General features: G+C 47.0%; 2 protein-coding genes across 11 annotated transcripts in view; both read left to right on the top strand.

Moving 5' to 3' along the window:
• The first annotated feature begins 96 nt into the window (after positions 1 to 96).
• Positions 97 to 24,959, top strand: LYRM9 (LYR motif containing 9). Of its 7 annotated transcripts, none has more exons than XM_066333614.1 (6): positions 97 to 306; positions 10,267 to 10,339; positions 15,347 to 15,471; positions 22,826 to 22,966; positions 23,600 to 23,692; positions 24,708 to 24,959. In XM_066333614.1, exons 4-6 carry the CDS (start codon positions 22,841 to 22,843, stop codon positions 24,723 to 24,725), a joined length of 237 nt encoding a protein of 78 aa, XP_066189711.1. In that variant the 5' UTR covers positions 97 to 306; positions 10,267 to 10,339; positions 15,347 to 15,471; positions 22,826 to 22,840; the 3' UTR covers positions 24,726 to 24,959. The 7 variants fall into 7 exon arrangements, with proteins under 7 accessions (XP_066189711.1, XP_066189708.1, XP_066189705.1 ...); XM_066333611.1 differs by lacking the exon at positions 15,347 to 15,471 and adding an exon at positions 4,642 to 4,971 and having other exon boundaries at positions 101 to 306; XM_066333613.1 differs by lacking the exon at positions 97 to 306 and adding an exon at positions 630 to 884.
• A 1,852-nt stretch (positions 24,960 to 26,811) lies between these two features.
• NOS2 (nitric oxide synthase 2) overlaps positions 26,812 to 27,784 on the top strand; it is a 30,140-nt gene continuing 29,167 nt past the window's right edge. For 3 of the 4 annotated variants that reach the window (XM_066333596.1, XM_066333592.1, XM_066333593.1), the window contains exon 1: positions 26,814 to 27,098. The gene's annotated coding sequence lies outside the window, so the exon portion shown is untranslated. Of the gene's footprint in view, positions 27,099 to 27,784 lie in introns of all 4 variants that reach the window. The other variant, XM_066333598.1, reaches the window with a different exon arrangement.

Below are 27,784 nucleotides of genomic sequence, written 5' to 3'. Positions count from 1 at the left end.
TTTCGCCCAATCGCAGCCGCCCATCATTCAATTATCCAATGAAGAGAAACGAAAGCCCGAAAAGAGGTTACTGGGCCAATGGCACTGGAAGGTGGGGCGGCAGCCTGACCGACAGCTCCCCTCACCAGTGGTCGGAGCCGGTGGGCGGTGAAGGAGCCGCCGCTTCACAAATCACGGAGCGCGGCGCCGCTTGACGGATGAGGAAGCGGCAGGTGCGCCCGCCCACGGGTGGCAAGCGGCCAATGGGCAGCGGAAATCTGCTGACGGGCGGCGGAAAGGGCCAATAGCGGCCCGGGGCGGGGTGAGGTGAGGACGCGGCGCGCGCGGGGTCACTGTGGGCGCTGAGGGGGCGGCGGGATGAGGAGTGCGAGCCGCGGTGAGGGCGGGCTGAGGGGCCCCGCCGGGTCCCGGTGCCCCCGGGCCCTGCTAGTGTCCTTGTGCCATCCCACTGCCCCGTCCTGGTGCCCGTCGGCGCCTTCCTCCGTGCCCGAGCTGCTCCCGCCCGGGTCACGGTGCCCTCGGGTCTCGCTGGCTGTGGGCTGAGCCCGCTCCGTCCCGCCAGGGCCGGTCCCGCAGCACGGCGCAGACAGGGGCTCTCCGCGGAGGGCCTGGGGGTCCGTGGGGTTTTGGGGCCTGTTTTTCCAGTCTCTAAGAACCGGCTAGCGGCGAAGTGCGGGGCTGGCAGCGGGGCCCGTGGGCTGTGGCAGCAGGTGGTGGCACCATGTCACGGCACGCGTGAGCTCCCCGTGGTAGGAAAGGGAACGAAACCGCTAATAAGAGGGTGTAGATGCTCCCGGCAGCGCGGCCGTGGCCCATTGCCCGAGGCAGTCTCTGCAAAGCTCCCGTCAGCGTGCTCAGAACACGCTCAGGGGGCTCAGTGCGAGGTACGTGTCAACCAGGACCGAAATCTTCTTTGATTGTTATTTTAGTTCCCTCACGCTATGAATCTGCATGCTTGGGGACTGCAGTGTCTTTGGTTAAGGCATCAGTGTTCCCTAAAACACAGGGATGGGTAAAAACTTGACAGTTATAACACTTTCCATTTTCTCATGTGAATATTAATCATATCTGATTAATAGTTTTACCTCAGAAAAGCTCTCCCAAGTTACTAGAGCCTTTCCCATGGTGGTAGAGCTAAATTACCGTGAGGGTGCTAAAGAGGTTCCTCCAGGTAAGTGAGCTGAGCAGTTCCAGAGGCAGGCAGTGACTGGCGGGATCTGCTCGTGCTGCGCTGGGAGGGAGCTGACAGCCTCTCCTTCACTGCCCCAGCTCCTCTCTGGGCAGGAAAAGAGCCCAGCAGAGCTGTGACAGGACAGCTGAGGTGCTGAGGTAGTACCAGCGAATCCCTGAGGATGCAGTCCTGTCATCTGTCCTTTCTGTTTGTCTCTGAAAACTGGACAGCATCGGGCTCCTCTGCAGGGGGAGGAAGAGAGGGTATAAGTGTGACAGCCTGTTGTGATTTCTGAAACCTCAGTGCAAAGTCTTTGCAAGAATGGGCTTGATATTTTGGAGGTACTTTATAACAATGAGATTTGGGTAATTTTTGCCTGCTCTTTGAGAATGAAATCAAGAAAAGTCTTGCAGGACTGAAGATTGGTTCCTTTGTTAAAGCTATTCCTGTTGCATTTGCAAACATGGTTACTAATAGTCCAATCTGGAATAATATCAGAGTTTTGCTGTCATGCCACCGTTTTAAAAACAGAGACTGCACTTAAGAAAAAAAAAAAAAAAAAGCAAGCAAATTTTGGTTACAGCCGTTTTACATTAGGCTATAGGAAGAGGAGGACAGAATATTTACTTAGAACTTATATTTGTAGCTGTCTGAGGTTTCTGTTGGAGCTGATAACAAGCTGAGTCTGAATATGGGCACAGCCCAAAGCTTCTCCTGGTTTGTGTTTCCCCTCGGGCTCTGGGAGGTGTGGTGTGGGGGAGAAGGAAGGAAGTGGGTGCAAAAGGGCACAGGGCTGTGTTGGCAGGGCTGGAAGGCTTTTAAAACTCTCCCACACGTTTTCATTATGGACTTTTCCTTTTGTCTCTTACTGCAAAACCTTTTCAAGTAGTAAAACGGAGCAGTGTCCTGATAACCCTTGTAGGGGAAGTTTGGTTCTCAGTGTATGTGCAGGTCAGTGTCTCAGTGCCTTTACTCAAGTCCCATCACAGTGTCACCTTAAATGTTTCTTCAGTTAGGTGCTTTACCGGGTAAATCAGTGTCTGGCCTTGGAAGTGCCCCGAGAGTGTTGTTAGGTGCTGTCAGTGGACTCTCAGCAGCAGCAGAAGTGCAGGGTTTGCAGTCCTCCACGGGCACATGTTCTCCTGACAGCCCTCGAGCAGATCGCTCCAAACCGCACTCACCTGCTTCCACCTGCAAAGTGTTTGTAACACCTGGGACTCACTTCATCGATTTTAGATGCACTAAAAGCTACAGCCATATTCTTTTATTTGCCCTGGGAAGCTGCAGCAGCCCTGCTCAGTGAGGTGAAGCCTGGTGAGGGATGCCCTTATCTCAGTGCCCATATGGACTTCTGTCAGGTGCCAGCGTTGGGTGGCCCACCCTAATGAGTGTATCTTCCCTGCACACTGGGTTCATAAACACTTTCAACTGCTGTCCCTGGCCTCTGCCATGCTTGAGAGCTCTCAGTTCAATTGCTTTTAGGCTGTTCATGCTGTGAAAGTTAAGGAGGACAAGATCCAGTTGGTTCATAGAGAAAAACAGAAGAGTAGTAAGGAAAACATGAAACTTTCCAAGTGTTCACCTGATAGACCCTTTGTTTCCTCAGTGGAGGTCTGTTACTGCTTGTAGGAGTCAATACTATGTGTCAGAAACACAGGGCTCATTCTTGTTCATTTCTGAAAATCCTTGGCTTCACGTTTAGTCTTTTCTGACTCTTGAGAGATTTATTTTCCTCTCAGATTTGACACTTGCTTTGCAGGAGTATAACCTCTTGACAGTGCTTTACATGTGGGCAAGGGATGGTAGACACTTTGTAATCAGCTAGTCCTGTTTCTGTGGTACCCCATAGCAGTGTTTTAACCTTAAAATTCTACACAAAAGATTGTATCATCTTGAACAGTGTAAAATGTAATTGTCCAGTTCCAGACAAAATTTGTCAGCTTTTTTCCTTGTCTCACTCACATGAACTAGCTGTGAAAACAGAACTCAAAATATTAGAATAAGTCTTTTGATTGTGTGTTGTGTATGAATGTCCTTCAGCATTTAGTCATGTAGGGGTTTTGTGAACCTTTAATGTAGAAACAAATAACATTAAGTGGAACAAGGCATAATAAAATGCAGATTTGTCTCTGATTCACAAAAGGGGTGCTCTGAGCTGCACTATTGATAATTTATCATGTGGGTGTTTGACAAGCCCACACATACCCTGATATAACACTCTGCAGATACAGTCCTCAGTGTTCTGTAACACCCTGGAAATATTTAATTCATAAATCCTGATGCTGAAGCCCTTAAGGTGTCAGAAACATGGTGCTCATGCCTGTGAATATCAGTAGGTTTGGTTAGTCAGAGAAAAACCATGCTCCAAATAAACCATGATCCTAACGTGCAACAGAATAAACATATACACAAAATATCATGGGATTAAAATTGCTGTTCAAATATGTTAGCCCTTTTCTTTGCAAGGAATAAATTTCCCAAGGTTTTGTCTTTGAAAGCTTTTCTCCATGGAAGTAGAAAAGAATAAATTCCTCCATTAATAAAACGCAGAGAGGGGTGGGAGAAGGAATATTTTGGTTTAGCTTTGGTTATATATAAAGGTTTCTGTCTTAACTTTTGAAAGGATGGCAATATTCCTTCATCTAGGAGCAGAGCAGGATCTGCTTGTCCTGGGGAATGAGGGAGAAATCCCTGCCCTGCTCAGGGTACCATTTTAATAAGATAGAGGGGAAAGAATCGAGTCATCCAAGCAAGAGGTGACCTCTGGGGAGGTTGTCAGTCAGGCCAAAGGCAGGGTGACTCCTCAGAGCAGCAGGGTGGGGATGTGGCCCTGCCTTGGACAGCAGGTAAATGATGGAATGGTGCTTCCTGCAGCCTGCTGGGCCTGGGATGGGGTAGGGGACAACTGCTGTGGGTGACAGATGGTGTCATCCCAGACTGTGCTTCTCCCTGATGTTGGACATCAGACTCTCCAGCACCTGGGTTGTTTCCCTGGCCCGTCAGCCCCTCTGGCTCCTGCAGAGTGGTTTTTTGTGGTGGGATCACAGCCCTGCCCCAAGTCTGTCCAGTGTTCTGCATATACAGATACGATGGTGTCATCCCCAAAATGTCACCTCCTAAACAATGAGCTTATAAGAAAGCACCTCTGCAGAGCTTTCCAGCCAGAAGTGTTTTGGGAGTTCTGAAGGACTTACTGAGTTCTGCAGACTAAAGCATGAGCTTGGATTTAAGTGGGAATGCTCAGGTGCTTACAGTTGGTTTGTCATAATTAGTCATTTACACTCTTAAGCCTGATTGTTTAGTCCTTCCCTAAACACCAGTTGCTGGAGGCAGAGGGGATATCTTTATCCCCTGCTGCTTTCTGGAGAAAGTGTCGGTTCTGCAGTTCTCTCTGTTCTATATTTCTTTGCACCAGAAATGACCCTGCTGCTCTTTGTCGACAGTGTTTCCTTTTATCCCTCTCCTGGCAGCTGCTCTTGCTCCATTCTGATGTTGGAACAGCAAATGAATTCCCTCTGAAGCAAATGTCAAGCCAGTAAAGATGTTGAAGCAGCAAGAAAATCATCTCTGTCTCTGAAGACGGAATTGGAGACCTTTGTGAATGAGATGTTCTTAAAATAGCCCCACAGTGTGCTAACTTCCCTAGAAGGTGCAGAATTGAAAGCATCACCACAAGGCACTTGTCCTTGTGCGAGCAGCATCCCTAAATGCTGGCTTTTGGAGAGGGGAGAGAAGCAGGCTACTTCCTGTTCCTCCTCTCCAGGCAAAAAGCGCTGCGGGATTTTAACCTCCGTGTGATGGTACGTTTATGTTTTCTCCAGGAGTTGCATCACTGTTGGCTGCTTGTGTAAATATGTTACATGTTGAGTGACCTTGTTCTCCATGATGCACTGTTTCTGGAGGAAATTGGTAGCTGAAAGTACTGCCAGGCCTCGAGTTGAGTAGAGGTGCTCTGAATTACCCTGTCTAAGGGTCAGGGTGGCTGTGGCCTCTGTGGAGAGCAGAGATTCTCAGCTGGTAAAATTAATCCAGAAAAGTCCGATACAACTTTTTACCAGAATCATAAATAGAATCTTTTACATGCCTGTGAATATCTGATTACTTCTGGTTTTCTTCAGCTTGGTGGAAGGGGAATTGATAAGTTAAAATACTAGATGCAGAAATGAAATCACTAATTGAAGAACAGGGATTTTTATAGCAGTTTCATAATTGTATTCACAACGTAAGTTTAACTAGAAGAAATGTTAAAATTTTGACACCTTCAGTTTTTCATCTTTTGTGTGAAGGTGGAAATAATTAACTGTACTGATATAAACACAGAGTTTTCAGAGGTTTCTCAGTTGTTTTAAGACTATTAATGTTTTTCCTAGTCCTGTGTTTTTGACACGATAATATCTCTTTAAGGGCTTTCTTTACCAGATCAATTCCTTTCCTACCAGGAGAACTAAAGCTTTTCAGCTGTCTGTCCAATTTATCCTTCTGGACTAAATTTCTCATCTCGAGATAACCAGCAGCAACTCTCCCCTCAGGAGATTTGTATCAATTAGTTCTGCATCACTAATTCCTGTGGTATTGGGGGACCAGTGGCTTGTAAGAAAGCTGCTCTGTAACCAGTTCTGGCTGTTGGGGGTTTGTCTCCACGTTGTTCTGTTTCGAGGCCCTGGGTGCCATCACTGGAGCTCCTGCTCATGTCGCTGTCCTTGCCTGCGAGGCAGGGCACGGCTTCACTGCAGAGGGTGTGCTTTGGGCTGTGCCTGCTGGGTTCGGGGCATGTGAGCCCCGTGGGCTCTCTGCCTGCAGCAGTGGCCTTGCTGCCAGCCCTGGTGGCACAGCTCCTCACATGGCTGCCCAGGTGGCAGGTGGGCAGTCACTGCCACTGCTGATAGCGTGAGTGGCAGGTGCAGTCTGGCAGGAAAGCAGGTTAGTCTGCAGCTTGACTGCAGGCCAGGCTTCACCTAATCCCTCCCTTAGCCACAGAAAGGTGGCTTTAATCTATTTATTCTGCATTTGGTTGTTTTTTCAGCACTGATCTATCTGCAAATGCCATTGCACTGTTAGTCTGTTTCTATCCATTTGCCATTAGCAGATGTGTCCAGACACGAGGCTGTTTCCAGTCACTCATGTCTAATCCCAGCAGTGCTGGAGGATCTTGGGAATTGCTCTGCATTTATACAGAAGTAAACGACATATAACGTGTCATTTTTAAGAACCTGCTACCAGCAATTTTAGGATTTTGTTAGATAGCTGATTTTCATTTTGCTGATGTTTTAGACAAAACTAATTCGATAGGATTATTAGAGGAGGAAAATTAAAAGGACAGAATCATCCAGGAAGCTCATTAAAATGGAAACCCTGAAAAAACTGGGTAATTGGGCATTGATTCTGTCCTCCCCCCTCGCTTTATGAGCAGTATTGTATTAAAAGTAACATGTCTGCAGGATGATGCTTCAACATCTGTTACTGCTGAAACAAAATGATTTGCTTGGTTTTTCCTCTCTACATTCTTCCAACATCTGCATGTGTAGATGTGCCCTGTGTATTTTTATCCCATCTAACACAGCTCCTTCCCAGGGAAAAGGCATCAAAGGGAACGGGATCCTCCCTTTGGTGTGGAGGGGGACTCTGCATCGCTGCTCACTGGTATTAGACGTTGGGTGAGTGGCTGTGAAATGAATCATGTGAGCTCAGGGCTGCTCGGGAAGGCCAGGCACAGGTTTGGTGCTCTGAGATGTGTTTATGTGGAACAAAGAAGTTCACAGCCTGTCGGCTGTCTGGCTCCTGAAATATCAGTGTCACATTATGTGATTAAACCTATGCAAATAATTGTCCTCATTTTCTGTTCTCAGAATATTTGCAGGGAAATCACATTTTTTAAAAACTATTTCACTCTGAAGATGCTTGATAATTGTGCTGGGATTTAGATTTTTTTTTTTTCTTTACAGGCTGATCCAATAAATTGATTCTAAATGTAGCTTGCTGAGTGTTTGCTATTTCAATCACTCGGGCTGTGATTATTGTGACCATAAGCAATATACTTTCTTTGGTTTAAGTTTTGGATATTTGCTAAAATATACATGATTACATGTGCCAGTCTTAAAATTCAGTTTATTTACGAGTGTGACATTTTTCTTTCTCTTCAGTATATGTACTATAAAAATACAATTGCATAAAGGTTCATAGCGAGAAAATAGAAAAAGCTGAGCAATAGATTGAAAACAATGTTGAGAAATATTTTCTGATCTCTAACCATTATGATGTTGTGTCTTCCAGTCTTGAAAGTAAGCATGGGAAATTTAACCATGGTAAAGCACAGGAATAAATCCATTCCTATCCAGCAAAATTCTTGAACTTGATTTGAAGCATGTGCATTAGTTATATTAATAACTCATAACTATTCCTTAAACCCAGCCAGTGTCAGGCCGACTAAATATTAGAAAATCAAGGTAAATACTGCAGTAAATAAGATAAATATGGGTGCTGGCTTTGCCATGAACTTGTCAGGGTTTTGACTTCTACAGTCATTTTTATGGCAGTTGAAATCAGAAAAGAATGGAAATTTCAACTAATTTTTTAATATGCTGAAATGTATTAAATTACACAAAAGAATCCATATTATAGTAATCCTGCATATATACAGGGGAAGAGTACCCAGCGTGCATGGCAGATGGTTTCAAAGGAAATCCTCGAGAGCTAGGATTAAAAAGCAATTTTCAGCAAGTTTAAAATGGGTCTCCATATTTGGGTCACAGATATTAACTCTTTCACTGCAGACAAACGAGGGAGAAGTCTGGTCACATTGCTGTGGAAATGTTTCTCCCAGCAGAAGCTGACTGGGTCGTGTGAGCAGGGCAGTGGATTCTGCTCCTGGTCCTCTTCTCAGAACACTGGGAAGCCGAGTTGTGGCATACAGAGACAAGGATATAATGCAGTAAATGGGGTTCATCATTCCACAAACACTGGCAGCCTCTGGAAAACAATGTGTGTGTGGCTTTGATCTTTGCCCACTGAAACAAATTTCCACAAAGACAAATGGATAAATAAGTTTTAGCATGTTAGGAACAGCAGATTTATACTTGTTTTTACCTTCAGTAAATTATTACCAATCACTTTATTAAAGTGTAAAGACTTTACAGGTAGCATTTCTCTATTCCTTTTGGATATGACGAGCAGGAATGATCTAGAATAAATAAATTGAGCAGCAATATTGTTGCTCCATCATAGTCAGGAATGAACATGGGCTCCTAAGTTTTGCTTGGAAGTATGTCTGTGCATGGAAAGTCAGCCTGTTTTTAAAGGTTATATAGTAAAATCGACAGTACCACACAGCCATTGTTTCAGGCTGCAGCTGCTGTGAGGTGGCATACCAACGTGCAGAAATCTTGTCACCAATCCGATGCACAGAAGGGACTGAGTGCAGGTCAGCTTTGCACAGGAGGATCAGAGAAGGCACTGGGCTCTTAGTAGATAAAAATAGGGCAGCAAGTCGGAGATTATTGGCTTTAACTTACTAACTTAACTAAGTAACTGTGTCAGGAGTATAATTCACATTTACGTTGGTGCTCTTTACACTTTGGCAGCACGAGAGAACCTCAAGGCTGACATGAACTTTTCTTTAAAAGACACTTCCAAAGTGGAAGTTCAAGTTAGACCCTAAGCACTGTTTATGACTGAACAATGAAACAGAGCAACTGATACTGTTTTCTTGTGTTCCCAAAGCTCAGCTGGGTGTATTTGGAATCGGTTTGGAAAGCTTTCTGAGCCCAGGTGCCTGATGCTCTACTAAGTGAATTATAGAAGTAACTGCTGTTTGAGTATCAGCCTAAGGAGAAGTTAATTGTGCTGCTCTCTGGGTGTTACGTTGGCTGTGAGTTAATAGAGGAGGACTGCACTCTGGAAGGGCGTGGTGAATGTCCTGCTGGGATGCTAACTGCAGGTGGATCTGCTAAGTGCTAATTAACAATGCTAATGAGAGGTGTTTTCTGCAGCACTCAGCCTACTTATCAGAGATCCTCTGCTCTCAGAAAGGAAAATTTAGGTGATGGATGATAATAAGGTGGCTTTTGGTGTTTATTTCTTCTACCAGAACTAGAAAGTCTCAGTGGACTCAGGATGAGCTTTTAAAGTTGAATCTGTTCTGGATTCTTGTTTCACATCGCCTGTAACAATAAGTCTGCCTGTGTGCATCTTGATATGGCCTTCAGAGGGCAAATAAAAGTGCTGACATCAGATACCAAAAGTTGAACGTCCCAAGCTGTTGTCAATCATCATATGTCACCAAGTTGTGCTCCTGTTAAATACTTGGGGAAAAAGACTTCATCTATGGCTACAGCTGTCTTTGATGCATGTGTTTGTAAACGTGCTCGAGAGTTTTGTCTTAAATTTTTCAGACTTGTGTCTTTCAAAGGGAGGCAAAACAGAGCAGTTCAGAGTCTCTGTCGTTGTTATCTTCTAGGACTTTTGTTTCAAGTAGCTTTAGAAAGTCTCTGTGACAGGATCTGAGATAAAACCTGATCCAGATGTCTTTGGATAGTCAGAAATCCATTTGCTTGACTTCAACAAACTTAGGATAGGTTGTAAATAAACAAATTAGTGTTGGCTTTCAAGAATGAGATGCTTTGCTTTGCTCACTGTACAATCGTGTATTTGAGAAAAAGCAGTTTCTTGTGTGCAGTCTCTCGTCATCTGGGTCCAAAGCAATTTTTTGTATACAGAATGCTGTAAAGTAATTACTATGTCATTGTACAGAGTTCTGAGTGTGAGAAACTGTGGCCCTTTAAAGGAGGTAAATGCTTTCTTACCTCCAGCAGCTCTTATGAGGAAATATTGAAGGGTCAGTTCTCAGTCAGAATTTCTCTCTACTTAAATCTTCTCATAGGATATATTTTTTAAAGTTTTTTCATAGGAGATGAGTGAAAGCAACAGCCCGTCCACATCAAAGCCATCCATCCACATTGATGTAACTGATCAGACAAAAGTGAAAGCTCCCATAGGGATAAACTGAGCTATGGATGGGCTTCTCAGCACTTCTTTATTAATGGCACTTCAAGTAGTGAGTTGAGGAGAAACAGATAATGAAAATTGATTCTTCTCTGCAGGTCTCCTGCTTGCTTTTGGACTTGGACAGGCCTAATCTCTGAAGATAATTAAAGTTCCTCTACTCTGGATCCTGTAAGTGAATTTTTTGTTGTGTGTATTGTATCCGATTGAGAATATGCACCTGAAGTATCAGCATTGACCAAACTCATGTAGAGAGGTTAGAGGGCTGAAAAAACTTGAGAATGAGGAATGTTCCCATTGGCAGTGACATAAGGTGGTGGCCCTGGCTGTCAGTCACCAGGGCAGTTGTCTGAGTTCCAGGTGCCATGATAACATAGTGGGACATTTCAAATTCCTTTCACTGTTCGATAGACTTCTCCCAGGAGAGGCCTGCCCAGTTTAAAACCTGTCCCTGTGGCAGCAGTGCCTTTGGAGCATCTGGGATAATGCCCCCCTAGAACAGGGAACGGGCTGTAGCTGGCACTGCAGGAAGGCACAGGATGTGTAGGAGGCTGGGAACAGAGTGCCATGGCTTTGACCTTGCTGCAGCATCCCTTCAGGATCACAGGACACGGCTCTCTGCTGGTTAATTGTCACAGGTGGGGGGAACAACACATTTCTTATTTCTGCGAGAGTGTCTTTAAAACATCTGATATCCTTCCACCAGTGAAAGCATGCAAAGAGCTCTTCAGATCCCCATTTTCTCCCCAGAGCTGTGGGAACAATTTCCTGGCTTGTAGAACAAAGAAGTTGGAACAGATGCCATAGCCAACATCTGCACCTGGCTCACTGAGGAAGCGAATCTTTGGCATAGAGGCTGAGCTCCCCTCTGCCAAGAGAGCTGTGCCTATGCAGTTGTTCAGGGAGGAAGATGGCAAAATGTCCTTTCCTTATTGACTCTCCAAAGCAATCTTACTGATCTGCCTAAGTGAAAAGAAATTTGGGAAGGAAAATGTCTTTACTTTTAAATATCAGAGTTTAGTCAATGGTTAATCAAATGCTGTCTAACCAGCCCCGTTAAGATTTTGATGGTGTATCACTTCAGTTCCGATGGCAGACACATCACATATGGGTTGCCATTTTGATGGCTTTGAATGGTAATCTGACCCATAAAAACTGAAGCATAATATGCAAACTGATTTTTTTCTGGCCTGCCCTGTTCTTGGTACCATCTGTGTTAGGATGGAAACGAGCCTGCTCAAAACGTGGGCTGCCGATTTTGAGCTGATCACAGATGGGTTTGAAAGAATAGCCCTGTGTGCACAAGGAGAGGGAAGATGCTCCTGAGCAGGAAGTTTCACTTGAATCCATATTATGTCTGCTAAATCCTGTGGCCTATGGAGAGCCACCAGACCTTTCCCTGAATTCTTCAAACTAAATTTACCTTCTAAATATCAAGAAAACCCCCACAAGTTCTAACTATTGCTCTTCCTCCACCACTGCTTTCTGCTGCTGTCATCAATAATGGAACAGAGTACAGGAAGCTGACATTACCTGATGCTGTCAGGTATTTGCTGTGCATCTGTTCAGCAAAACTGGGCACAGTAAATTATTTGTAGATGAGTTTTAATCTGTAGTGTGAATCCTGTTGAACTTACAGGATTCAGGCTGCTGTTCCTGCATTTCTGTCTTTGACAAGTAATAAAAGTCTGTGTTGTAGGTAAAGGTCCTACCCTTTACCTGTGCTCTGCTGTTGCATCTCAGATCAAAAATTCAGATATTTAACCACCTAATTCTCACTGTGGTCAGTGAGATCTTGGTTTTCTTCTCATGTTGAGAGAGCCTGTGCTCTAAAGTTAGAGATTGACTGCCCTTGTCTTACATGGAACCACAGGTGCCCTGGTACTATTTATAATCCCAAGAAACACATTGAATAATTTTCACTGGTTAGAAATGTGGTATACAGAACTCTGTTTTCTTTTTTTACTCTCTTTAAATTAATGACATTGTTTGAGTGACCATTTGTTTGTCAGAAATGAAGGTGGCACTCGTTGATGAGTTTCATGGGCATGACACATTCGAACATCCCTCTCAAGACATCTTGAAGCCTTTTATTTCCAGGCTAAATAAACACCAATTTCAGCAATGTCTCATCTACTCCCTTTAATTACTGCTGCTGAGAGAAAGTTTCTGCCAATGCAAATGTGCTATTTTGTCATGTCACATCAAATTGCATCAGCCTTATATTTAGGAACAAAAAGAGGGGGAGGCTGAGACAGGATGTGGCTACAAATGGAACCAAAGGGTTTTCTTAAATATAGGCTGAAAATAGACAATCGAGGCAGCGATGCTTTTTCAAGCAAAAATCCATGAAAGGGAAAATGAAGGCTGTGACGGCAGAGCAGAGCTGGGGGCGGGCAGAGGGAGTTCTGGGGAGGCAGGTGCTGGCAGGAGGGGCTGCTGAGCTCCTCACTTACGCAGCCACCCTTGGGTGTCACTGGGGCTGTGTGAGCCCACTCCTGGCTCCTGTGTGCTGGCTGAGGGAGGGGCAGTGTGCTTCCCTGCGGCCTGTGCTGCCCTTCCCCTGAGCACCTCTCCCCAGGCAGCAGTAACTCAGCTCCCTAAACTAAAGAGATTGTGGGAAACGGGCACAGACAGAGCTTGAGTGGCTGTCCAGGTAAGTGTGGGAGACTTTGAACAATCCTCACAGCACTTCAAAATGTAGTGTCTCTACAGAGATAATATCTTTTCAAACTTGTTCTTCAGAAAACATTAGCAGCTTCCCCATGGAGAACACTTTTTGGCCCCTCAGTATTGGGCACAAAATGATCTGTTGAAAACGAATGCATAAATTATGGATGTAATGCAGCTTGCTTTGAACTGATGAGTCTGATCAGAGCGTGGTGGCAATTAAACAGAGCTCTGAAAGATCAGCTGTGTTTGAGAACCAGCAGAACTCAGGGAGGAAGTGATCTGGGGGCGTGTGAGCAGCACCTACTTAGCAAATTGGAAAAATACTATTCATTTCTTACATCTAAGCACTTGGAATCTCTCCTCAGAAGCAATTGGTGATGATAGAGGTAGTATTTTTATTCTTGTCACGAAGGATGATAAAAATGCAGAAGAAGCTTAGAAACTTGTGTATTTACAGTATTGTGACAGGCCTAATTCAAGCAGCATTTGAGGCTGAAGCCAGGGAGCAAAGGCCCCTCATTCTCCATGGCTGGATGTCATGGGCCCTGCAGGACCGTAAAACATTTCAGTGATGCTGCTCAATTCCTCACAGCAGGCAAGTGCTAACCACAGTGCTAAATCCGTGCACGCAGTGCTGCTGGAGGGAAGGTGGCCAGGCAAGGTTTCCCTGGGGCTTTCCAGCCCCACCTGCGGCGTGGGGCTCCGTGCCAGGCTGCCCAGGGACACTGCAGCCAGCAGAGCAGGCAGCCCTGGGGCTGTGTCCTGCCTGGGCTGCTCTGCCCTCGCTGGGCTCGGGGTGCTGAAGCTTCGCCTGACTGTAACAGGCCGGGGCTGCTGCCTCCAGGGTGACACAACAGGCCACCGCCCTGAGACATTCTGCTGCTGCTTCCACCGTTGGTCTGCATGGAATTCCTTGGAGTTCACTGTCATTTAACCCCCTTCCCAAGACTTAACCACATCTGTGTCCTGAGTTGTAGTTTAGGGTGTATTCTATCACCATCTTCAGTTAATGGCCCATCAATGCCTTTTGCATGACTCAGAGATAACTCCCTCCGGGCGTTATCTCTCTCTTTAATGGGCCATTAAGGCTCTCTTCCATGACTCATCATCCCATTGTGAGATGCTCCGCCCATGGGGAAGAGCCAAGCATTCTCACCTGGATATAAGCTGGGATTTGGGACAGTAGAAGCAGCCCTCTTCCACTGGATTCCCAGAAGACTGGAGCTACCAGACCTTTCTACAAGATTTCTGTTTCAAGAAGACCACCTCGTCTGGACTGTTTCCATCACCCTGATCAGGTTGTATTCTGACTCTGTCACTGGTTTTTCTTTTTGTATTTATTTTATTTTATTCTATTTTATTTTCCTTTTCTTCTCATTAAATTTTATTTCTGACTTAGAGCCTCTTACTTGGTTTGTTTTTAAACCACAACAATCTGATTTTTGCCTCCACTGGCATTTTCTTTTTAAACACATAAGCGTTAAAAAACCCTCAGTAAAATGTGCATATTTTCATAGCAAGGAAGGCATTTCTGTAATACTCTTTCAAAGCAAATCACAGAAATATTAAATGGGGGAGGGAAAAGATAGATGTTTGTTTGTTTTGAACTGAATAAGTCTGAAAATACTAGATAAAAACTGCAGATCAAATGAAAAGACTCCATAAGCAGCATCCTTCAGATTGTTCCTCAAAAAAAAAAACACCCAACTGACAACAGTACAACAGAAAAGTGTTCTTAATTAACATCTTCAGTTAAAGCAGAAGCATTGTGGATCTCTTAAATGTATTATTAAATCTTCATTGTTTAGATAATTGGATGGGGACAGACACTTGTGCTGAGTGCTGTGTCAAATTCGTCAGGGCCTGCTGTAATTCTAGTGCACTTGCTGGATTTCACAGCTATTTGTCTGGGTACGGGGGGTAATTTGGAGGGTTGAGTGAAGCCAGATGACTGTAATGAACTCACTTTGTGTTTTTGACTCAGTTTGGGGGAAAAAAAGATGCTATTTATAGGGTATTTTGTATTGTTAAGACTTCTGTTCTTCCTGTCTCTCAAAGTTCCTCTGGGTTGCTTCATCACCAATAATTATATCAAATTAATTCAGCATAATTGAGTTAATTTTTAGCACTTGAGGTTACCACCAGGACTTCGATTGAACCAAAGCTTTTATTCCCCTTTTCCTGAGGTTCCACCAAATAGAAACAAACCAGAATCATGGGTGAAACCTAAGGCAGTGCCATTTCCATCAAGTGCTTTTGCTACTCAGAGTTGTCCTGCCGTGCTCATTCACTCAGATGAGTATTGGTAAATGCAAAGGGAAAAGAGTTCCCTCTCACCCCCCTTCACCTCTGCTAGAGCTCTAAACTGCTTTAGTTACTCAGTAGAGGTGGTGTGTTGTGTGTAAGCAGTTAAGAGCAAGTCCTGTACTGAGTGGATCTGTGGGGTTCTGCGGGATGTCTGTATTTGCAAGAGCTTCTTGCTGCCCACACCTTTCTTTTTCTCAGATTGCCTTTGAGCTAGACTAGGCCTTGGAGAGTGACAGTGAAGTTTTGGGAAAACTTGAGCTATGGCTTTAAGAGCTCAGAAGAGTCCGGAAGACATGGTGGGATCTGCCCCTGATTAGCTGTTGGTATGGAAACAATCCCTGATTAGTGAGCTGGGCCAATCCCCCTAAGAGGCTAAAGGTGCCCAGACTGACATGTCCTGTAATACTGCTGCTTGTAAACACTGCTCCCAGGGGCGTGGGTTTTGCTCAGGATGGGGTGGGCCAGATTCATCCATGGTTTAATTCCACCACAGGCAGGGTCTGTGCCAGGGAAGGGGCTGGCTCAGATCATTACTGTGAGAGGAAAGGATTGGTAGATACTGGATTTCAGCAGGTGTGGATTTGGAATAACGGACACTGAGTTGTTCCTGCCACTGGTGTGAAGGATAATGTGAGTTGGGAAGGACAGCTCCAGGATGAGTGTAGGTCCCAGGGCAGGGCACAAGCCCCATTGGCACTATCCAGGGATTATGTGCAGTCAGGGCTGGGGGGAGCTGGAAAAGGAGAGGTCACACTGCACAGGGTTTATTCCTGTGTAGGCTGGGTGTGATGTTTGTACTAAGGGAAGGCTCAGAGGAGTATGTTAGGTATTTTTGGTTTAAAAAAACAAGTATTTTTTAATTAAACTTCAGTCAATAGTGTGGATCACAGTGACTTCTTTTGCTGTTTTAAATTCTGACTCTCCATGTTTATGAGTTTGTCAACTCTTGTACTTTCCTCAGCAGAGCCCTTTCTGCCCTGACAGCCCCTTGTTTTCCCCTTTTAAAAAAATTATAAATTTTGCATGAGCAAAATGAGGATGTGTTAAAGAATAATGGTAAAATAAACTTTAACCAATTTCAGTCCTTCCCAAACAGTGAGAAACTAGTACAAAACCTTATGTAAGAGTTACTGTTCTTCCCCTGCTTGTCTGAGCCATAGCCCACAGAGTTCATGTGGTCATTAATCAGAGCGTGCTTTTGCCCTTGAAAGGCACCTCCACGCCTGATGCTGCCAGCTGGGAATCTGTCTGTCAGCAGCAGTTGTGGCAGCTTATTTGGTGCCCAGTGAGATGTTTTAGAAGGTGATACAAGCTCAGCCAGAAAATGTTGTACTAACTGGCATAAAGTAGTTGGGAGAATCACGATTGCTGAGCTGGAACTAAGCGCGGAACATTTCAAAGTACAATATTTACGAGAAAGGAAGGAATGAACAGGTATTTTTGGTTTAAAGCTGATAACTCAATTCCTATTCAGGCACGATCCCAAAGGTAAATACTTACAGATTTGGCCACTGAGAACAAAATTAATTTTAACAGCAGTTGAACTGAGCAATTCAGAGCTGGGAAGAAAAAGTTCTTTTGGGACTGTGCCTTTCAGAATTTCCTTTAAGCCAGAGTAATCACTTTCAGGAGAAAAGAGTGAGAAGTTTGAATTGCACCTAAACTAGGGAGGTTCCTGTCCTCGCTAGTAGAGCATGCACGAAAGAATATTACTCTAATTAGTCTGATCATGCTCATTAATTATTCAGAACAAGGTAATCTGGCCTTAGCATGGGCAGCATGTTTCCTCACTGGTGTAAGATTGCAAAAGCCTGAGTGTTTTATTTGCAGTATTGCATGTCTCTGCTGTGTGATACCAAACCAGGGTGTAAGGTAAGGTAAGACATCTGCCCTGTGGCTTTGGTTAATTTATACAAGTGGTCATTATGCTCAGCTCTGGCACTCTTTGTCATTCTTAAGTTCTATCAATTACAATTCTATATTTTGTATCTATATTTATAATTTATTATATGTACAAGCCGGTGACATTGTTGAATAGCATTAGGCCTGATCCTGATGCTGTAGAGCTGCACGAAGGGTGTCCAAGCAGTGGCGATTCCTTTGTTTGTCAGCGAAGAGATCTTCGGGATCTGTCATTTGCCAATTCTTAATCCTTCATGTGCTCTACAAATATTGTGTAAAGCAAATTTTACACTGCAGGGCTGCGCCCCCAAATTGTTGTGCACAGTCACCTGACGCTGCTTCTGCCTGATGCATCAATGTGAGCATAAAGGGGAGAGGAGCAGAAATAGCAGTGAGCAGAGCAGGCCTGGCTGCCATCACTCAGGCAATGGGACTCTGCAGTGTTTAGAAAGGACAAAGCCCCAACAATGCGCGGCCCCGGCTCGTCAGAAGCGATCACATCAAACCCGCGGGTCTCAATAAGAGCCAGCGAGATGTGGCTGCCGGGGAGTGACTGCAGCATTGTCCGTGCTCAGCCGCACAGCGGGGCCGGGGCCTGAGGGCTGAGGGCGGCCGGGGGCTGAGGGCTGAGGGCGGCCGGGGCTGAGGGCTGAGGGCGGCCGGGGCTGAGGGGCTGGGGGACTGAGGGCTGAGGGGCTGAGGGGCTGAGGGCTGGGGCTGAGGGGCTGGGGCTGAGGGCGGCCGGGGCTGAGGGCTGAGGGCGGCCGGGGCTGAGGGGCTGGGGCTGAGGGCGGCCGAGGGCTGAGGGCGGCCGGGGCTGAGGGCGGCCGGGGGCTGAGGGGCTGGGGGACTGAGGGCTGAGGGGCTGGGGCTGAGGGCGGCCGGGGGCTGAGGGCTGAGGGGCTGGGGCTGAGGGCGGCCGGGGCTGAGGGCTGAGGGCGGCCGGGGCTGAGGGGCTGGGGCTGAGGGCGGCCGGGGGCTGAGGGCTGAGGGCGGCCGGGGGCTGAGGGCTGAGGGGCTGAGGGCTGGGGCTGAGGGCGGCCGGGGCTGAGGGCTGAGGGCGGCCGGGGCTGAGGGCTGAGGGCGGCCGGGGGCTGAGGGCTGAGGGCGGCCGGGGGCTGAGGGCTGAGGGCGGCCGGGGGCTGAGGGCTGAGGGCGGCCGGGGGCTGAGGGCGGCCGGGGGCTGAGGGCTGAGGGCGGCCGGGGCTGAGGGCGGCCGGGGGCTGAGGGCGGCCGGGGCTGAGGGGCTGAGGGCTGGGGCTGAGGGGCTGGGGCTGAGGGCGGCCGGGGCTGAGGGCGGCCGGGGGCTGAGGGCTGAGGGCTGAGGGGCCGGGGGCTGAGGGCTGAGGGCGGCCAGGGGCTGAGGGCGGCTGAGGGCTGAGGGCGGCCGGCGCTGAGGGGCTGGGGGCTGAGGGCGGCTGAGGGCTGAGGGTGGCCGGGGGCTGAGGGGCTGAGGGCTGGGGCTGAGGGGCTGGGGCTGAGGGCGGCCGGGGCTGAGGGCGGCCGGGGGCTGAGGGCTGAGGGCTGAGGGGCCGGGGGCTGAGGGCGGCCGGGGGCTGAGGGCTGAGGGCTGAGGGGCCGGGGGCTGAGGGGCTGAGGGCTGAGGGCGGCCGGGGGCTGAGGGCTGAGGGCGGCCGGGGCCGGGGGCTGAGGGCGGCCGGGGGCTGAGGGGCTGGGGCTGAGGGCGGCCGGGGGCTGAGGGCGGCCGGGGGCTGAGGGCGGCCGAGGGCTGAGGGCTGGGGCTGAGGGGCTGGGGCTGAGGGCGGCCGGGGGCTGAGGGGCTGGGGCTGAGGGCGGCCGGGGCTGGGGCTGAGAGCTGAGGGCGGCCGCGGGCTGAGGGCGGCCGGGGGCTGAGGGCGGCCGGGGGCTGAGGGCGGCCGGGGGCTGAGGGCGGCCGGGGGCTGAGGGGCCGGGGCTGAGGGCGGCCGGGGCTGAGGGGCCGGAGCTGAGGGCGGCCGGGGGCTGAGGGCGGCCGTGCCCGGGGTGCCGAGCCTTCCAGGCCTCCCAGTGCCTGTGAGCAGGCAGGGATGGACAGACAGACTGGTTTGCCTGGGCAGCAGAGCCCCTCACTCTGCCCTGGACGGGCCCGGCGCTCCTGTCACCCGCTGAGGGGAGGTGTGACAGTGTGTGAGGGCAGCTGTGTCCCAGGACAGTCCTGCCCCTGCTGCAGCTCCAAGGGTGGGCTCACAGGCCTCCAGCTGGGAAACCAGCAAGGGTGCAACCAAAGAGTGAGAACCTTCTGGGTAGCAGCAGTTCACTTGGGTGTCTTCCTGAGCTGATGTCACAGCCTGAGCTAAGATGTTTTGTGGTTAAAGAGGTTTCAAAAGGCTTCCGATTTCTTTCTTAATTTGGCATTCGTTTCTTACTTGAGATCATGAGGTTTGATGAGGATGGGGAATCATAAATTCCTGTGTAAAGACTTCTGAGGGTGTAATCCTTCAAAGTAGTAAAACGTCTCTAGCCTGTGTACTGGAGAAAGAGAGGGCAGACGGGGAAGGGGGAGCCAAGCTGTAAACAGCAACAGCTCAGGTAACTCTTGCAGTCCTTTAATTAACACTTTTAGTCTCTGGAGCCCCGCTTTGGTGGTTGTTTAACTAGTTCAGAGGGATTGGGATCATAACTGTTGAACTGTGGGGATTTGTTTGAAAAGCACTCACAATAGCAGAAAAAACATAATCTGAGAGCAGTGGCGTAGTGTTGTCCCAGCTTCGTCAGGGTTCTGCTGTGCATGGGGTCAACTGCCAAACCTGCTAATGCAGAATGAAGATTAATTGGCTTTGGTCAGCTTTTGCTTCACTATCTGAATATCATTATCAGGAATGTAAATGATTATGCAATGCAGAGAAATGCCACAATAGTCTCAGTGTCTCCTTTTATACTTGTCTCTTTGTGAACAGGGCTTTATCTAAATGCAAATGTGATTTCAGCCTTCTGATTAGGACATTATACAGTCATCCATTCCAGAAAAGCACAATTAGTGGATTATTTTATTTCTGACTCAACAGTTCTTGGTATAGATAGTTTGTTTGTTGTGCTGTGCATGATATTTAAGTTATCAGAGGGAGATTGTCATTATTAGTCAGGATTATAGCCAGATTTTGTGAGGTCGAGGGTTTTTGCGTGGCAGATAAAACTGGTAACATTTGTGGGATTCAAGGGGAGATGTTTTTAGAACAAAAGGCAACAGTGCAGATTCTTACTGTGCTTCATTGTCCTTTTTGTGCCGAGGAAGGGGCAAATCCCTGCAGAGGCTGTGCAGATTCTCCAGTGCACTGGGGTGCACAAGTGCAGAGTGTAGCATTACCCCTTGGGGTGTGCTTGTACAGAGCTCCAGTATCTTAGAACTTAACAATGGGCAGGTCATGAGATTATTTCTTATTAAACAGCCACTTTACCAAAATAGCCATCAAGTTTTCTATGTGCTGTGGTAGATTGCCAGTGAAGATTTCACTGGATGAAGTTATATCCTAAGAAAAACACAGATATTTGGTGATAAACTTCCCTGTGAAGCTTGCCCATGTCACAGCATTTGTAGCATTTTTTGAGCTGTAAATCTGTCAGAACTCAGTTTGTTTTTTTTAATTTGAATATGGGGGCCTCATAGAAGGAGTTTAGATTTGATAATAGATGGGTGAAAATTTCCATCTTCAAATCTTTTAGAAAGTCCAGTATTTATGGAAAGGCAAAGATTTTTTTTTTTTTCCAAAAAATTCATCATTTCAAATGCATTTATCACACAATTTGAATTTAGCAGCTCATCATTTTCCTATGAAAAATTACTGCAGTGGAAAAATCCTAATTATCTATAGTGAAACATTTTCAATTCCATTGATCAGCTTCATCTTTCCATATCCATATGTTTCCATGACTGGTTCCTTCCTCTCTCCCAGAGCTGCTTTTCTGTGTGCTGGAGCAAGCTGTCCTGGACAGCCCCAGCACATGAGGGATCTTTGTGTTTGTGACAGAAAATCTATTGCACCACTTAGGTTTAATTAGAGCACAGTGACATATGATGAATTTACACATCAAAGCCTAGAAACAGCTTCACAAATTGTTTCTGGTCCCAAAGTGTATTTTGGGATCTGTACTGAATTTTGGGATTTAGTATTTAGTAGGAATATGTGAAATGCAGGGTCAGGTTCTTAGGGTCAGTGCAATTATACCAATTCTTACAGGCCAAAGATAGAGCCAAAAAAACTTGTGTGTAAAGCTAAATTCGAGTTCAGATCAACTTGAATCCAACTACATATTCCAGTTTTCTGTATTGGGTGATAAAACCTCCTCTCTCTCTTGGAGAGAAGGGCAGGGAATAATTCAGTCTGTATGTTATGAGTCACATTTTGGAATGGCTTGTCTCTGCTGCTGGAAGGGGAAGGCAGGGATCTCTCAGCTGACTGCTGGGCGTGTCATCACCTCCCATACTTGAATGCCAAAGTGAACTGAATCCAAACCAAAAATGCATGGAGCCCAGCATAGGTCTCACTGCAAAGAGAAAAGGATATATTTTATAGACAGAAATGTTGGAAGAAAACAAGAGATGAACGTGTTGAAGCCTGGGGGTATTTCGATCCCATTATGATTCGCATTTATAGGTGCAGAGAGAGTAGATTTTCCCCACTGCAACAAGATCTAGTCTGTGCAAATACACAGCCTAGGCATGTAATAGCTCTCGTGGTGTACTCTGAGATACATTTGGCTAGACTATTTAAATTGCTTAAGAAAAAGAAAAAAATTAGTCCAAATAATGAGTAGTATCATAATGGGTGCTAAAATAATGACATGCACCTACTTCATTATTCAGTTGCTTATTTATTATCTTTATTCTTAAGAGTAATGATGTAAAAGATCTTTTTTCTAAATGTTAATTTAGTTCTCTGCAGATGGCAACCATCTGTTAAATGACAAGGCATTTACAGTCTTTGATTAGCACTTTATAGGACTTGGATGGACTTACTGTTACGATACCTAAGTATAGTTATGGAAGTGGAACTTGGTAGATTTGTTCTTTTCCTGTTGCTGTTACCAATACATGTAACATTTCAAACCTAACAATGTTTTTTCCTTTCTTCTCCTCTATTTATCCATGTTGTTTCCAGCTGAAGCCTTGAAATTCTTGACAGAATGACAAAGTAGGAAATATTGTTAAATTCCAGCACCATTTGTAGCCATTATGAGCATCTTCTTTCTAAAAAGACACCATGTGGATGAGCTCCTAGGGATGCTCAAGGAAAGCACTGGAAGTTTGAAGGACTTTAAGGATCCTGGATTAGCAAGTAGGAACCTCGCTGTGGGCTGTGATACAGGTTTGGCTACTTAGAGAAGGTGACACTGGCAGTCTGTCTGTAAAACACCGTGGCTATTCCCATCACAAAGTGATCCTCCGGAGCGAGCGCCACACTTGGTGTTTTACCCCCGAGCAATGAGAGCAGCCCCCGTCTGTCCATGAACCCAGCAAGTTCTCATTCATTTCATGTGGATTCCTTCTGCAGTTTCTGCAGGTCGTGCTGCGAGCCCCAGTGTGCCGTGTTGTCACTGGAGTTGAGGTGCCGGCGGTGACACTGGCGAGCTGTGTCCTGTTGTGTGTTGCAGAGCCCTGTGCCGGCCATGTCCCCGCTGAGGGTGTAATCTCCATGTCCCCGCTGCCGCAGGGACACTGACACGCTGTCCTGTTGTGTGTTGCAGAGCCCTGGCCCGGCCATGTCCCCGCTGAGGGTGTAATCTCCATGTCCCCGCTGCCGCAGGGACACTGACACGCTGTCCTGTTGTGTGTTGCAGAGCCCTGTGCCGGCCATGTCCCCGCTGCCGCAGGCGGAGCTGGTGCGGAGCTCGCTGCAGCTGTACCGGTACCTGCTGCGCTGCTGCCGCCGCCTGCCCCACGGGCCCGTCCAGCAGCACTACAGACACGCCATCAGGCAGGTCAGGGACACGGCTGCTGCTGCTGCTGCCCGAGCTCCTGGCACTGAAAACTGCTCTCCTGCAAGCTTGGCACCTGGCTGGCTCTGAAGGGTTATGGTGGGGGTGTGTGCAGGGCCGTGTCTTCTTGTTTGCTTTGAATATGAAACTGTTTTTCTTGGCTTTCATCACTAATTCTTGTGTTAGTCAAGAGAGTAAACAGTCATTACTTCATAAACACATCTTTTATGGTGAAACCTACTGGCTCCTTGTCAGTCATTTGTATATCCCCCCCATCTGGGTAAATCTCATCTGACTGTTCATATTCCATACTTCATATGGAAGTAATTTCATGCCTTTGATCATACCTATTGTCCTGTGTCTTTCTAGTTTTAACATACCAGACAATTCCAATTGTTCTGAATTGAAGTTCTCTGGGTTTTTTGTTGTTGATGTATGAAAGGAGTAGAATACTTAACATGAAATTCCATATGACCAGATTTGTAATGGAAAGAGGATGGCCAGGTGTTACAATGTGTACTTTTACCTTTTCAGACCAACAGTTTATTTGCAAGAAATATTTTTCTGAGATTTAAATGCTATCTTTATTCTGCCAACTGTTGTGTTGACCAGTCAGTGACGCTTTGAATGTTGCAGAGTTTCAAAGTCCACGCTGATGAAGACGATCCTGAGCGAATCCAGCAGATCATTAAGAGAGCCATTGAAGATGCTGACTGGGTGATGAATAAAGTAAGTGCTTCGGATTGTCTGCATTTTGGTGTCAGTTCAGAACAAAGAAGGAAACATTGGAAAGCAAGTTCTGAATAGTGAATTGTTGTCCTGGATGTTGAAGTGTCTGGGTGAAAGGAAATACCCAGACAGGAGGGATCTGTGGTTGTGACACTTTATGTTTAAAAATTCGCTTTGTCAGTATAGACTAATGTTGGGGTTTTTTTTCAGAACCAGTAACAACTTAGGTTGGTCTCTGTGTAAGTCTTTGTTTCCATGAAGAATTCTATTAAATATCAGCAGTGGTGGCTAGTGTCCTCCATTATAAGAGAAAAAATTAAAATACAGCATTTTGCAAGCCACATCTTGCTATGCACCGTCTGCTTTCCTAACAGAATCTATCCTCAGACAATTTACATCAACTTCAGAACTACTGGTGCTTTACCTCAGACGTTGCCCATGGCTGCAGAGATCAGGGACAGACCACACAGGGGCAAAGCTGTGGTGCTGGGCCCCCCTGTGCCCACTTGGCACCCAGTGGATCTGCCCCTGTGCTGTCAGACTGGTTTCTCAGATGAAAGAACGACAGCTGAGAGTCACCTGTGCTTCCTGGGATTTCAGTCTGGCTGGGGAGTGTGATACATTTAAATGGCGTATAATGAAACAAGTCAAAAGTTTAACTTGCTCTCTAAATATCTGTGATTTAATTTACTGAGTGACTGTTAAGTCCTCTCTGGCAGTCCATAAAATCCAAATGAGAATTGTTACAGGAGCAAGCACAGATTAGTCACAGATTGTGATATTTTAGCAGTAACCAAATCCCAGCAGGTACAATCTCAATACATAGTCAATAACCGTGCCTGATTTATTGTTTTATACTGCAAAAGGAAAGCCTACCAAATTTCAATTAACTTAAAGCAAATGGACACATATTTATGTGACTCATGAAGAAGAGTTGTAAATCCTTATTGATATGAACTTTTACTTAGTTATGTGCTCTTTCCCACAAAAAAAATTTCATTTTTATTTTTTCCAGTATAAAAACCAGAAGTAGAAGAGGAAGGATGAAAGCAAGAAGGACATCGGTAAACATCCTTAGAGGACTTGCAGTCAAGCCCAGTACTATATTAGAATTATTGCCTGAAGTTTTCTCTTGGATAATATAAACACAATAATTTATATTTCACTGGGATGTCATGAAGCTAAATTAATACTTCCGAAGCTATTTAATTTTGTAAATGGCTTTGTATAATCACAAATGTCTAAGTTAAAGCCCAAGCTTGCCTAACATTTGTGTAACTTATTCCATTATACTGTTAGGCCTGGATCAAGCAGTGTGATAATGGTTGTTGTGTGGGTTCTTTGGGAGCAAAGTTCCCCTGCATCAGTCCCCATGGTTTTGGAGGCTGAGTGTTTCATCCTGTGTGTGTGAGACACTGCTTACAGCAGGCACTCTGCTGGGTCACATCAGCCTCTGCTGGGACAGTCGGTGTTGTCAGAGTGCCCCTTCAGCCGGGTCTGTGCCCAGTGAGTGGGGTCTGTGCCCAGTGAGTGGGGTCTGTACCCACTGTGTGGGGTCTGTACCCACTGTGTGGGGTCTGTGCCCAGTGAGTGGGGTCTGTGCCCAGTGAGTGGGGTCTGTGCCCACTGGGTGGGGTCTGTGCCCACTGGGTGGGGTCTGTACCCACTGAGTGGGGTCTGTACCCACTGTGTGGGGTCTGTCCCCACTGGGTGGGGTCTGTGCCCAGTGAGTGGGGTCTGTACCCACTCCACTGTGTGGGGTGTGTGCCCACTGGGTGGGGTCTGTGCCCGCTGAGTGGGGTCTGTACCCACTGAGTGGGGTGTGTGCCCACTGGGTGGGGTCTGTGCCCAGTGAGTGGGGTCTGTACCCACTCCACTGTGTAGGGTCCGTGCCCACTGGGTGGGGTCTGTGCCCGCTGAGTGGGGTCTGTGCCCGCTGAGTGGGGTCTGTACCCACTGAGTGGGGTCTGTGCCCACTGGGTGGGGTCTGTGCCCAGTGAGTGGGGTCTGTCCCCCCTGTGTGGGGTCTGTCCCCCCTGTGTGGGGTCTGTCCCCCCTGTGTGGGGTCTGTGCCCACTGTGTGGGGTCTGTCCCCAGTGAGTGGGGTCTGTACCCACTGAGTGGGGTGTGTGCCCGCTGAGTGGGCTCTGTGCCCACTGTGTGGGGTCCGTGCCCAGTGAGTGGGGTCCGTGCCCACAGAGGGGGGTCCGTGCCCGCTGTGTGGGCTCTGTGCCCGTTCAGACACGCCATAGCCGCCCTGTAACGGGCCGCTCGGTGTGGTTTCGGAGCGGCCCCGGTGCCCGGCGCGTCTCCCGGCGGAGCGCAGCCCGAGCCGTGCCCGCCGTGCCCGCCCGCTGCAGTGGCGCCGGGCCGCCTGCAGGTGGCGGTGCCGCCCGAGCGCCGGGGGAGCTGGGCACGGCCCCGGCACAAACGGGGCTGCCGCTGGAGTCCCGAGAGTAGTGTGCTACAAAACTGCCTTTTCTCTGCTAGCCCTCTCTCCTGCAGCTTCAGCTCTCTGTTACACTTCCCTCTGACATCGCCACCATTCCTCTTTCTACTCCCGTGTCTTTCACATCACCCTTACGCACCTTTAAATTTGTTGTCTTTATTTTACCTATTCCTTAATGCTGTTCTCGTCTTGTCTCTCTACCCCACTTATTTCTCCTCCTCACGTCCTTTTCTGTACCAGATGATACTCAGGGTTATGCTGGAGCCAGCCTTCTGCTTGACTTCTGATAAAGCAGGAAGGTAGTAGATTTTCTCAACAGAATAGGTGTTTCTCCATGTGAGGAAAGCCACTTGTCTTTCTACCTAGGTACATTTTTTTAAAATTGCAGCCATTCTGGTTTAAACTTTCAAAATAATTTGGTGCAAGGTAGAGCACAGAACGCTTCAACCTTGACAGTTGACAAGGAATATCCAGTATGATCCTGAACACTAATAAAAAAGCTCAGGCATTTTTTTATAGAAGCACTCTGAATGTGTTGCTTCTGATCAAGACCAGCAAACAGGTGACCTATGCTGTTCTCCAGGTCTGTTCTGTTTTTGTGGTCTGTAGCCTAGAGATGCACTGAGTTTTGTATCACTGCAATAGTGATTAAAAAGTCTAAGACTAGTGGGATTAAGAGTGTATGGAAGCATGGCAGTTTCCTGAACTTTAAATATGGAGTGATCACACTCCTCTATGGCTTGCTTAAATTGACTTTTGGTAGAGTGAAATGTAATGTTTTGTTCAGTTACAAAATGGCATAATTGCATGTGTTTAAATCATTCTTACATGCCTGTTATTTAATTTATGGCTAGTTCAAGAGGGACAGGACCATGGAGCTGGAAGGTACAGCCATGGCACGTCTGCAGCTCCAGATGTCTGAGGTGCCAGCTGGGATATGGGAGCATCAGCCCAAAGGTATGGTAGATGTAATTGATATGGAGGACCAGAATCTGTGAATTTTAGCGTTTGGAAAGTGATAGAGCATTAAATTGTCTATCATGATTAAATTCTCTATCATGATGTCTAAACATGATCTGGCTTTCCAAGTAAAACAAACTTTTAATAGAGTCAAAGATAACTATTTACTCAATATACAAGTAATTTTCCTGCTGGTGAGGAGATATGATGCTAACAACTATTTACATCTTTGTAATAGTGGAAGTAACCCCAGTATCTCAGGCATGTTTCTGTAATGACTGGACTGAAGAGTCCTTCAGCTGCAGAGTTGAGGCTTCTATGTTTTCAAGACATTATACCAATTCCATTCTCCAGCAGCATAATTTGAGGCCAAAGATGTTATAGTAGACCAGATGTAGGTGAGAACTTGAACTCTGAAAGGGCTTTTGGACAGAGCTTTAGTACTTTTGACCAAAATTATTATTTCAAAAACTGCTGCTCAGAAGTCATTTAACCCTGGAGTTGTCCAAATTTATCACTCACTGACCTGTCTGACCTGAGAGTTACACAGTGGATTCTCTTCACCTGTGTTAGAGCAGCTCTCTGCCACCCAGCCCTGCTGAGCCTGAAGAGCTGTTCCCTGTTCCCTTGGTGCTGCTGTGCTGGCAGTTACTGCCCGTGGTGACAAAGACATGGTCACAGGC

This window comes from Sylvia atricapilla, chromosome 20, assembly GCF_009819655.1.
Source record: "Sylvia atricapilla isolate bSylAtr1 chromosome 20, bSylAtr1.pri, whole genome shotgun sequence".
In the NCBI taxonomy this organism is placed as follows: domain Eukaryota; kingdom Metazoa; phylum Chordata; class Aves; order Passeriformes; family Sylviidae; genus Sylvia; species Sylvia atricapilla.
Note: the sequence above shows the minus strand (reverse complement) of the source record. Positions and strands in the feature narration are given on the sequence as shown.